The 12832-nt window shown below is 39.3% G+C and overlaps 1 protein-coding gene across 1 annotated transcript; it reads right to left on the bottom strand.

The window, feature by feature from the left end:
* Positions 1 to 469: 469 nt before the first annotated feature.
* On the bottom strand, positions 470 to 2096 carry LOC139950979 (monocarboxylate transporter 12-like). Its single transcript, XM_071949807.1, has 3 exons — positions 1811 to 2096; positions 1304 to 1615; positions 470 to 591 (listed from the first exon to the last, which is right to left on the bottom strand). The coding sequence occupies exons 1-3, from the start codon at positions 2094 to 2096 to the stop codon at positions 470 to 472; spliced, it is 720 nt and encodes a 239-aa protein (XP_071805908.1).
* Positions 2097 to 12832: the final 10736 nt, after the last annotated feature.

Below are 12832 nucleotides of genomic sequence, written 5' to 3'. Positions count from 1 at the left end.
ATAAATTTGCTCTCTAATCCTACCCTTTCATGTCTCCCTGCATTGTTGTCGAACACATACTTTCACACTTTTATGGTCCAGTAACCCATCCTTTTATTCTAAAAATCCTTTGTCCTCGCCACTTCACTACTATTGGTCCATAGCCACTTATTTGTCTCTGAAATAGAAACTTTCATTGGCTGTTATTTTCCCGCTTCATTCTGGATCATTTCCGTAATCCCTTTCCCCCTCTCTTTTTCTATAAATGGATGTATACGTATTTGTTTGTACTTGTTTTATGCCTCTGAAGAAGGTCCGGATTGGATCGAAAGCTAAGGCCATCTACCCTATTCATTACATAATACAAACAGAGTAATAAATGATAAATATATGATTGAAAAAAGTTTCCTAACTTTTTGTGCGCAGTTTATATAAGGCCAACATTGAGATCAATATTCATTACTAAAAACTTGACCCAACAACATGCATCTCATGCATCTCTTTTAGTACGTCGAATGCGCTCTACTAAGAGCGCCGCCAATGGTGGCACATAAAGACATCCCATGATGATAAACGCCATGTCATAGTTTCCAGTCATATCGTAAATCAGACCTAGTGAAAGAAATGACAAAGAGATTGGTTTTCAGATATGATGTAGTCTTGGCCCAAGACTATGGTGCTTGATATTGGATAGTGTAACTACCCGCAGTTGTAAATCGCCAAAGCGCGTCCGCCACAGTGTAATTTAGTTTACTGGACGGCTTGAAATCTAGACTACACTGCACTGCCAGTATAGTCTATACTATTCAGTGTGGTGTTTCTGCTCTCGGTATTTCTTCTGTTTGTTGGTAAATTGTGTCAAAATGGTCGAACCGAAGTACAGAATAAACCGTGTAAAGGCAGGTAATAACTAAAAATAATTATAAGCATAAAACTTTACATGCTAACGAGTAATGGGGAGAGGTTGATAGCATAAAACATTGTGAGAAACGGCTCCCTCTGAAGTGACGTAGTTTTCGAGAAAGAAGTAATTTTCCGCGAATTTGTTTTCGAGACCTCAGGTTTAGAATTTGAGGTCTCGAAATCAAGAGTCTGAAAGCAAACATCGTGTGACAAGGGTGTTTTTTCTTTCGTTATTATCTCGCAACTTCGACGACAAATTGAGCTCAAATTTTCACACAGCTGGTTTGCTATTTTATGCATATGTTGGTATACACCAAGCGAGAAGACTGGTCTTTGACAACTACCAATAGTGTCCAGTGTCATTAACAATAAATCAAATCAAAATCAAGTCAAATCAAAACAGTTATTTATTTCTAAATACCTGGAACGAATCCGCCGGAGAAGGTTAGAATCCCATTCATCAATTCCATCCAGCTGAATGCAGATGCAAGACACTCGGTTCCAATTAACTCTCTGGTGTAGACGTCAACCAATGAACTAATGGAACCATTGAAGCTCACATAGATAGCGGTAATTACAAGAACCAACCAGTACGATTTCAACCACATATCAGTGACTAAGCAAATAGCACAACCTATCGAAAGTATGAGCAATGCAGGTCGCAACTTCACAAAATCTCTATCCACGAGAAACCCTAAGGTGATCTTAGACACAAGTTTCGCTACACCTGCAACTGTTGAAAATACAACAGCGTCAGTTAATGTGAAACCTTTCATCGCAACGTGATCTACGAAGTATATACACCAAAAAGTGTCGGTCAAGTTTAAACAAACATAGATCGTTGTTGGTAGCCAAAACGACAACTGGAAACAAACAGAAAAACCTATCCAGCCGTTTGCAGACGTTGATGTTTTGTTCACAGTTGTACTCTGTTGTGACTTTTCATCAAGTTCGTCATCAATTCCTTGCTCGCGTGACGAGACAGAGTGATACGAATCTGCATGTTCCTTGTTTTTAAGTGATGGTTGTCGTAAGAGGGCGCCGAGTACGACAAGATGTAAGCTAATCCCTCCCATCAACAGGAACACTGCTCGCCATCCATATGTATCAAGAAACAACTGCATCAGAGGAGCAACTACGATTAGTCCAAGAGGGGAGCCGGCTTGTGCAATACCATTCGCTGTTGCATAGTTGCTCTGAAAACTCTCTGCCATCTGAACCCGTGTGAGAATGCTGGAAATACTTACACCTACCCCTTTAAATAAAACAAATGTAATAATAAGATTATTTTTAATTTGTTTAAGACACGACCAAACAGGTTTATACTGCAGACAAATGGCTTGGGGACCTTGATCAATTGCAAGCTTTACTTGGCAATTGTAAGTTAAATACCTGCTTGAACGAAAATGTAAAGTCGTGAACTTTGCTGAATTTAATTTAAAATGTTTTCAATCAATAAGGAAATCGAGTCTCATGACTATACCATGTTTTAATTGTGTATAAAAATACCCTTGTCCAGCGTTTTTCTGAAAGATTCGCGAAAAGCTCCGTTACGTAATCACTCATGTTTTTAATACGTCATGAGTTGGGAGCTCCAATTTGTATTGGAGGTATTTCGTCAAAGCAAACTCCTATAGACATGACGTCAAAGCATTGTCATTTTGATGCGTGCCGTCAACGGCATGCAGAAGTGTTTTTAGTTTTTCAAAACCTTGCGATTCCGGCCCGATTTTTTAGTCGACAATTACACATTTCAATAATGAGCCTTACATCAATAAGTCGAGTTTGATATGTTTCCCTGCCGAATGACAATAACGACTAAACAACGACGAAAATTCTTCGGGCCAATAGGTCTAACTAAGAATTTAAACAAACTTCAATAAGGGCGTTTCGCTGCAGGGTTTATTGGCGAAAATCAATCCCGTTTACATGTGAGGAACAATAATTAATAATGTTATATGCATTGACTCGCTTTCAACACTAATTACCCGTCATTAAATAGTAATAACCTTTTTTTCGGCACGGTACATAGCCTGTAACCAACGCCAGATATCACGCACTCAAAAAAGACCGGCTCGAGCGGCGATCGAGGCGCTAGTCTTTATTTCGTGCGTGACATCTTGGGGTGCCGCTGCCGCATGCGTCTTGATTAAAGGCTACACGGGACAGGGAAAGCAGCAAAAATCTTACCAAATCCAAATGCCAACAGCAGTGTAATTTGAATCATACTCGAAGCAAAGGACGATGCAATCATGGAACCGCCAACCATAATACCACTCATCATAACAGTAGCCCTCATGCCAATTCTGGAACTCAACGGTGCAGCAAATATTCCTATAAGTATTAAAAACAGTTATATGAAGACTTTACTTGCATTTAAAGGCAGTGGACACTATTGGTAATAACTCAAAATAGTTGTTAGCATAAAACCTTACTTGGTAACGAGTAATTGGGAGCTGTTGATATTAGATAAACACCTTGTGAGAAACGGCTCCCTCTGAAGTAACGTAGTTTTTGAGAAAGAAGTAATTTCTACGAATTTGATTTTGAGATCTCAGAATTATATTTTGAGGTCTCGAAATCAAGCATCTGAAAGTACACAGCTTCGTGTGACAATGGTGTTTTTTCTTCCATTATTATCTCGCAACTTCGACGACCAACTGAGCTCAAATGTTCACAGGTTTGTTATTTTATACTCTATATTTCCAGGTGACTTTAAAGATTGACAAAAATACAACGACGACGCGCGGGGCGGGCCGGGGGGGGGGGGGGGCCGAGCTCCAACAAAAAATGGGGATAGCATATTTTAAGAGGCTGTATCTCTGAAACGATATGGAGTATGGACTTATTTTTTGGTGTGTGTTCATTTTAGCCATAGTGGAATAGTCAGACAAAGTTTCACGTAAATCTGAGCTGATTTGACACTGGTCAATTTCAACCCATAGGTTTATACACTACACATTGGTGGAGGGTGTGTCTGGCAGGCGGTTGATATGTTTTACTTAGTATCATGTTAATGATGATTTCCACTTGGTTTCATAGCTCCATGGTTTCATGTGGTACCTACAATGTTTGATTCAGCCCATTATTTTGCCTCTTTGAGGGGTCCATGCGCCACACACAGCGGGGGGTTCCCGGCAGCAGCAGGTTATCCACTAAATGTTCCTATACTCAAATATTGGTACCTCGTTCCTTTAACCAAAATGCTCTGGTCTATAACCCCTGGGGTTATGATCGAGCAACGCATGCTGGGGGAAAATGGCGAGCGAGGTCTGCCTTTGTTTATCTTCCATCTACAGTCGCGAAGGTCAGAGGTCAGGCATGCGCAATCGGAACTCCGAAGTGGATCCAGTGGGAACGCATTCAGTTAAAAAAAAAACTCCAACAAAAGCGCCCCCCTCCCCTCCACCCCACCACACAAGTAAATGGATGCACTCGATTCGTTTCCCTGCCATGGGTCGACCCCGGTCTACCCCCGGTAGGTTCAAATAGCTTTAACGTCATTCCAGGAGCTCATCCGGTACACCGGCTCAGCCCCAAATGCCCGGCCAGCTATTCAGATCCAGCGGTTCCATTGGGTACACCATTGGATGAAATCCCGGTGGACCTTTGACACTATACTACCTTAATACCACACTATGACTCTGTGGATGAACATTCCATAGACCGACCTTGGACTGTCTGATGTAGCAGGTAAAACCAGATAAGGTGGGCCACTCAATTTCTCCATTATGTTTCTCAATCGTACAATGGAGCCAGTATTGAAAGTGGTATTTGAATTATTTTTTTTCTTCTCAAAAACTGCCTGGGTATATTTACCTTTCAAAAAAAGTTGTTTGAAACCAACATATGCACCAATGAGGATGGGGAGTGCAAAACCAATTGGTGTACTCAAAATGTACCCTTTTCAAGATAATCACACTTTTACACTTCGTTTTGCTATACATTTGTGCACAAGGTCAAAGTTTATACGTTAATTACATAGGTTTGTAGTATCAACATAAAGTTAAAAATACATTTTATGGATAGATCTATCAAATGTGAATAAATTGGACACAAATTTTGAAAATATTGATTTTTGACCTTTTTTGACCTTTTTACCCCCAAATGACCTTAAAATTCAAAATCAAGCTGGGCATCCACCCTAATCGTCTTCCCGAGCCCATGATCCATACATGTAGCATGGATGCCAGCCATTAACAAACTATGCCGTGTTTTTTTTTTCTAGAGCACTTTTTAAAGTTTGGATAGGTATTCCTACAACAACAAAAAGCGTGTATATCTGGGATGCTTGAATTACAAACGGGTAAACACGTTTATTTCCTGCCTTATCAGTGTACAACAAAACTACGATTTTCCTTGGATGAAAGAATCTCCGAAAATCATGATAGGCCTACGATAGTCATACCATTTTTTTTTTTTTTTTTTTTCAAAATCATGTGGTGGTTTTAGGTGGTTGCGACCCACGGGAGTAGCATGAGTACCGAAAATAGCACTAGAAATCTTCGCAAAGGAAATTTAAACCTGTTTTGGGTTATAGATCTGAACAGAGAAATATAGAATGGAAACTAGCTTGTGTAGGCACTGGAACATTGGTATTGTCAAAGACCAGTATTCTCACTTGGTGTATCCCAACATGAATAAACCTGTGGATTTTTTTACTCAATTGGTCATTGAAGTTGAAAGAAAATGATGGAGAAAAAAACCCTTTGTTGTACAAAAAAGTGCTTTCAGATAGGAACAATTAAAAAGGCTTCTGTCATGTCTGGGCAGAAGTCTTTTATTATTTTAGTGAGTAATATTACCTCTTTTTCACAAGCTACGTTTTTCAGACTGAGGGTACTTCTCACTTGTTATACTTATTGACAGCCTCTTACAAAGCAGAGTTTTATATTTATATGCTAATAATTATTCTGAGTAGTTACCACAGTGTCAGTGCCTTTAACAATATACAGTGTATCAACTCACCTGCCAAGTTGATGGCGCCGACACTCCATCAACCGTGGAAAATACGCCAGGCTCATAAACAATTGTATTAATATTATCCTTGTAACGTAAATGAAAAAGTACTGTCGATGAACATGGAGCGCTACCTGTTAGATAATTTATAACAACATGATAATTATGAAGTTTATTTTCATACATTTGTGTCGTGTCTAATAAGATAAAACAAGAGGAATCATTCACAGTTAGATAATAAAAAAACAAATTAAAAAAAAAAGGAGCAACCAGTCAGTCAGGCCTATAGCTCAATATGAGCAAGGAGTAAACCTTACCATTTTAGAATCTTCCTCCACGATTGACCAAATAATCATAGAGGTACCGATCCATGATATAATAGACCTATAGCTGCTTTATTTTCTGTAACTGGCCCAAAACTACCCTCTCGTCGGAGGGAGTTATGGACCTAGAATTGCCATCACTCATGAGCTCTATGTATGAGCTCCTCACTTAGATTGTATTTTATAAGGTAAAGTACATGGATTATGTGAAAACGTAAACAACGACAACAAAATATACTGGGATCATCACACATGACGGGCGCAAAGCAACCCGGGCGACCCGCGACTACACACAGCCGTCGGGCGGCCATGTAGCCTTGATCAAGGCGCTACAGCCAGCCGCGATCTGCAAAATCCCAGTCCCCATCACTGAATTCCGCCAGCGCACCCCCATACATAACCCAGTGCATATACGTGTGTACAGCGTACGTACACATGCGTACTATGTACATGTACCATCAGTATACGGTACACTTACGGTACATGGGTCTTCCCAAGTAGTTGTTTGAGCCACGTGTATGAGGTTGAAAATACAAAGACACGACCGTTCTCACGACTACGCTATACTGTTCTCGCTGTACAATGTATGGTAATGTACATTTGTGAATGTACTGCATGCGTGTGCCGCGAACCGGGCCGGGGAACAGTACGTCAACAGCCTTGATCAAGGCTAGCGGCCATGCGGCAGCCGGCGAGCCCGGACGCATCCCTCCACACGGAAACTATTGCGATTCTAAAAAATCTGTCTCTTTTTCTTGACTAATTGTTCTGTTTCGAGCAACAAAAACAGGGAAAAAACTTTGGGCCAAAATCAAGGTTGAAAGGGGGGTTACGACAAGTGGTTCTTTAACTCGGTATACTGTACATAGCCTATAGATTGCCTCAACAATGTCTTTTGACAGTGGCAATGGCAGTTTTATCCTTATCGTGTAGGCTCACGTGATTCATTTATTTTTTTGTAATTTTTTGTATTTACACACTTATTTTTATAAATCCATATCGGCTTTCTCAACCATGAGTCTTGAGTAGAGGTAGAATGTGTGTTTCTAGTAGTAAGTGCATAACAGGGGGTTAGTTCCATTGTAATATAAATTTCCTCGAATAAAGAATGGAGGATAGTAATTATATAGCATTAGTTTACAGAAGAATTTTTTTTTAGTTAGCAACAAACGCAGCTACACATCACAGTACACGCGCCTGTGAATGAATGTTGTAGTATTTACATTGTATATTATTGTACAAAACTAAAATGAGTTCGAATTCTTCACAAGTGGTTCGTGCCGATGAAGAAGTGTGCTCACCTGAATTGGAAGGACAAAGTCAGGTAAGGAATCGATGACATAAATAGCCCTCTCCCCCAACCCAGTGTTGTGTTTATGTGAAATCTAAGTTTCCGACTTTAGGAAGAACGAGATGCAATTCGTACACATCTATCCATGCTTACTCAAGCACCATGAATATGAAAAATCCAAGGATACAATGGCCCTATAGAGTGTAGTTTGGCTAGAAAAAAACTCAGATTTCAGAAGACAAAATAATTTGCCAAAAATAAGTTGTACTATCACTAGTCATGATGGGCTCATGTGTGCGCGTTATTTGTGAAGTGCGTGCGTGTGTGCATGTTTGAAGTGACCATTATTCATTTTAATCTTCTGCTTTTCTACACTGATCCAATAAACCTCTCAACCAAAAAGAAATCGAAAAATTTATGTTCGAGGTCCAGCTTTGTAAACATATTGTAATTGTTGCAGTCGCATCTTGGTAAGCCTTCACATCATCTCAAGCTATTTATACGCAAAACTATTTCTCTGATGATACTGTAGATGATACATACTTTTATGAAATTATTTATAAACAGACAGTAAGCTTTCAGACTGAACTGAATTATTTTCTTTTTAATCATTAAATTAAAAAGATCATGTCTTTAACCTACATACTACAACCAGAGGAAGGGAGGGCAGAAGTGGGCAAGGCAGACGAGCAAGGGGACAAGCTTAGGCACAGTAAGGGGACAAGGCAGCACAAGGTGAGAGGCATCATCAAGAGGGGGGAGAGGAAGGGCAGCCAGGGGCACTAGAGGCAGAAGGGTTGTGGCACTGCAACCTCTGCCACAAGCCCAGGCTGTGACTGTTCTTCGTGAACAGAGGCAGCAAAGATTAAGGGTAAACATCAATTTAAAATTAATTCACTAGTAGTGGTACATAAGTTGGGCAAAAATATTCTAACTTTTTATTGACATTTTAAATTCCTCATCAATTATTTACTACACAGAAAGGCCTATGATAAAAAAAAAAAAAACATGTAAATAGAACAAATTTACCACTAGAATTCTGGGATTCACCCCCCCCCCCCAATCATAACTTTCGTTCTGGCTCTACCATGGTTGATAAATCCCTCGACAATCAAACTGTAGAGTTACATTAAATAATGTTCACACCTAAGAACAACAAAATCCAAAGCTCTTGTTGGACTTGATTACAATCAATTCAATTGTCAAATCTGTCAAATAAATAATTAAATACCAATGTTAAAACACATCAGCCATGACTGCTAGCAAGAAATGTGGGTACACAACTAGCGCAGATAGTTGGAATGCACAAGTTTATTTTGAAGGTAAAACAAACCCACATGTACATTGTATATTTCTATTGAAACTTATGATTTTGTAGACTTGCAGACTACTTGGACCCCTTTTACTTGCAAACCACCCACATCCAAGTGTTTATTCAACATACTGGGATTCATGTACACAGGTGTACATAGATGGATGCTGTAGGTAGTGACAACCCTACAGCACGAACTGCATGTATACAGCTCATAAACCTGCACAATTTCAGTAGCTACAAACCCAGAACATATTTTTTTGTAGTATACTGTCATCAATGTAAGGTTAGTCTGATAATAAAGATAGGGAATCAAAATAATTAAACATTGCCAATTTCTAATTACGCAGGAGGGCATTGCAAATATGTCAATCGAAGGATTTCGGCAGTTGCTGCTGCAAGCTGCAGAGAGAAGCCCAGGTCTCATCTTCGACATTTTGCACGAGCAACCAGAGCAGCCAGCCCAACCTCGGCCTGCTCAAGATCTAGAGTGGTGTACGTACTTGTACACATTGCTGACCAATGCCAACAGATGAGGAATGTATTTGTTGCAGAAATACACATGGGCATTGCCTTTCTTTACATCCAGTATGTACATTTAGCAACTTTCAATCAATACTGCACTTTAAAGGCAGTGGACACTATTGGTAGTTACTCAAAATATTTATTAGCATAACACCTTACTTGGTAACGAGTAATGGGGAGAGGTTCATAGTATAAAACATTGTGAGATCTAAAAAGATCCAGTGTAGACCCGACCATGTGAAGGCAACCTCATCTTCAAGTTGTGCAGCTTCTTCCTCATCCTCGTCGGCTATTCCGTGGACTTGTTCAGCATGTGCAACCACTTGAAGTCCTTCACAGCTTTTTCTAAAAAATACATGGAATAATGTCAGCTGTGTATAGAATAATGCCAGTTGCGTATGTACAATAAAAGTAATTGCATACCGGTACTTTAGTTTAAGAAACAAGACAAAAAACTTACCCTATTTTACATGACATCACTGGCTTCCACAAATCGTCATCTTGTAGGGTTATATCACCCTCAAATTCCTGGGGGTAAATAAACTGGCCCTCAACCTTGTAGTTGACACTGATGCTAAATTTGAAAAAAATAAGAACACAAAAATGTCATGAAACGTACTCTAAAGTGACGTAGTTTTCCAGAAAGTAGTAATTTTCCACGAATTTGATTTAGAAACCTAAGAATTTGATTTAGAGGTCTCGAAATCAAGCATCCGACATCCGAATGCACACAACTTTGTCTGACAAGGGTTTTTTTTTTTCATCATTATTATCTTGCAATTTCGACGACAAATTGAGCTAAACTTTTTACAGGTTTGTTGTATGTTGAGAAACACCAAATGAGAAGACTGGTATTTGACAATTACCAGTGTCCAGTGTCTTGCAAGGAGGTTTGAAAAGATTAAGTTTATTATTAGCAATGCAAAAACATAGAAGTAAAATTAACTTACAATCCAGAGGAAATAGAGTCACTGTCATGATAGTCTCTAGTGATTTTGTCTCCACAGGTGTTGAACTTGAAACAGCCATTGGTAGGCCTCTAGATGTGGAAATAAATAAGAAAGCTTTAATTAATATTGTCAGTGAGTGACTGAACACATTCGATACAGAGGCCAGTCTAATTGTCTAGATTTTGTTTTTCAAGGTTCCCTTAAATTATAACATTATAATAAATAAAAAGGTGGGATCCAAAAGGTGAAATAAAAATAAAATCATGAATTCACAGGGATTTCAGAGTGCTAGTGAGTTTTGACGGTGAAGATTTTCTTAATGAATCTTTTCTTTTTTTCTCGATATGATGTGGATGATGTGAAGGGTTTGTTGGATTCTAAAATACAAAATACTCACTTCATAGGGCTGGAACTGGAGGTGCTGCTTCTTCTCCTCGATGGTGCATGTTGTTGGCCGACGACGTATTTATCCAGTAAAAACGTGGCCAACCTACTAAGTACTAGCACACGACATTTTCATTTCTACTGATGTTCAACGCCATCTCTGCATAACGGAAACTGGAAGCTTCGTCGATGTGTTTAGCAGAGATAGCGTCTTTTTATGGTCCTTGTTATATTTTGCTTTAGATCTTTTTTTTTTTTGCACTCTCTGCGAGTGTCGGACGGCCCGTTTTTGGTATGATCATCCATTGTTGCTGACAAATATTGGTTGATTGCATCGGTAGTCCCCCGGCGGCGGCGCGCCGAGTGTGGATGGAGTGTGCACCAAAAGTATTCAATGGGCCGTGCGTGTGTGTACTGGATGGGGTGCACGAGTTTAAGTTAGTCTAGTTGCTGACCACATATTCCTTGACCTCTTTTAATGTAAACATAGGTCAGAGATTTGGGGTGTGGGAGCCAGACTACGTGTATGTACACAACACAACCTCGTATGCAACGGTGGGTTAACTTGGCGCGCTCGAAAAAGTTTTTAAAGTGTTATGGGAGCGGCGAGATCGATCATCATTCAGAACGACGATTGCTGCGAACCATAGAAACCGACCGTTCGCGAATTATTTACGTGTGCCCAATTGAGTGAAAAAATAGCTTTTATTTGTCGTGTGAGGGCAGTATCTACGAAATTGATTCAAAAAAATGAATAAAACGCTACCGGAGCGATAAAGTCCGATCGTTAAATTACTTTTCTTTCTTTCTCATCAAATATGGAATTTTGGACGGAAATATTTCAAGGGATGTTTCCTACTATCATCATCATTAAACCGTGTAAGTGTTATGTAAATCTGTGATCTTAGGAATTTTTAACGAGGTTTTTTCTTACCAATTCTGTACCCCCCCTTTAAATCAGACCGACTTTTTTTCCAGTAATATCACTTTTGAATCATACAGATACAAAACAAGAAAAGAACGCCAGGCCTAAATGAGAAACTGACTGGATACATTTTAGTTTAATGTTTGATGAAAACAAATCCCAAAAATCAAATTACTTTGACATTTGATCTGTGATCTTTATATTAACGTAGCCCTGGTGTTTCCTTGCCTTGTCCATATACTTGTTCGCCGTAGTAGCCAGAGACCAGTTACCCGCTCTGTGAAAATGAGTAAAATTTCGCGCAATGCTTTAGCGCGCAATGGACGGTTACATTTGGAAGGGGTCGTTGTGGAGAGATTCTTTTTTTGTAACAATTTTTTTGTTCTACTTCTTCAGGATCTATATTTTCATGGTCAATATTCAGATAACTTAATTTTAGTCATGAAGCTATAAAAAACATGATTTTGTTAAGTAAACGTTCTTTTGTTTAATTTGTGTCCCTTTTATTTCTCTACATAGCGCAAAGTATCGCTGATTTGTATTCCTCGCAGTTCTGTCGTTCGGTACATCCCTACGTACATTATGGTATCATCGGAAACCTTTGACCCTCGCCTTTCCTAATATTAGAGGAGATTAAAGCCATGGTTAAAACTAAGGCTGCACAATTGTTAGACCAACATAGGGCGTTATTTATAATACTCGGATGTTATTGTGGGCTTAGTGTGTGTGTTCGACCCCCCCCCCCCCCCCAGTGTGTAAATATTATTTCAAATGTGACCACAAGATCACATGGGGCTCCCCAGGGTGATCAACCATTTCCCTCCAATAGACCGTGTAAGTCTCACGATGATAAGGTCACCACTGAGCTTCCGGGCACCACAGAGCCATCAGCTGGGGAGATTAACGTGCGTGCAATTGTAGTGTGATTTTGTTTCTGTCTGATCACTTTTTGTCAATCCAAAAAAAACATATTTATCGAATGATACATTTACCAATCACTAAAATCTGTAAACTTAAACAAATTAAAAGGAAGAAGTAATGCGCCACCATCCGGCTCGAAGTGCCCGATTGAAGCAAAGTGAATGTGTTGACTACACTAGCACACCGAAGTTAGTTTTGTTTAAATAAACATAACATTTTCATCTTATTCGAGCAAAAATATTCACCTATATGTTTCTAAAACACATCATTGCCCCCTTGGCTCGAAACTCCAACAGTAGTTTCGCTTTTTATCATTGAACAGACATTGATTAAATTTTAAATTAAATTGTTACCTCAAAC

Source organism: Asterias amurensis, chromosome 18, assembly GCF_032118995.1.
Source record: "Asterias amurensis chromosome 18, ASM3211899v1".
NCBI classification, from domain to species: domain Eukaryota; kingdom Metazoa; phylum Echinodermata; class Asteroidea; order Forcipulatida; family Asteriidae; genus Asterias; species Asterias amurensis.
Note: the sequence above shows the minus strand (reverse complement) of the source record. Positions and strands in the feature narration are given on the sequence as shown.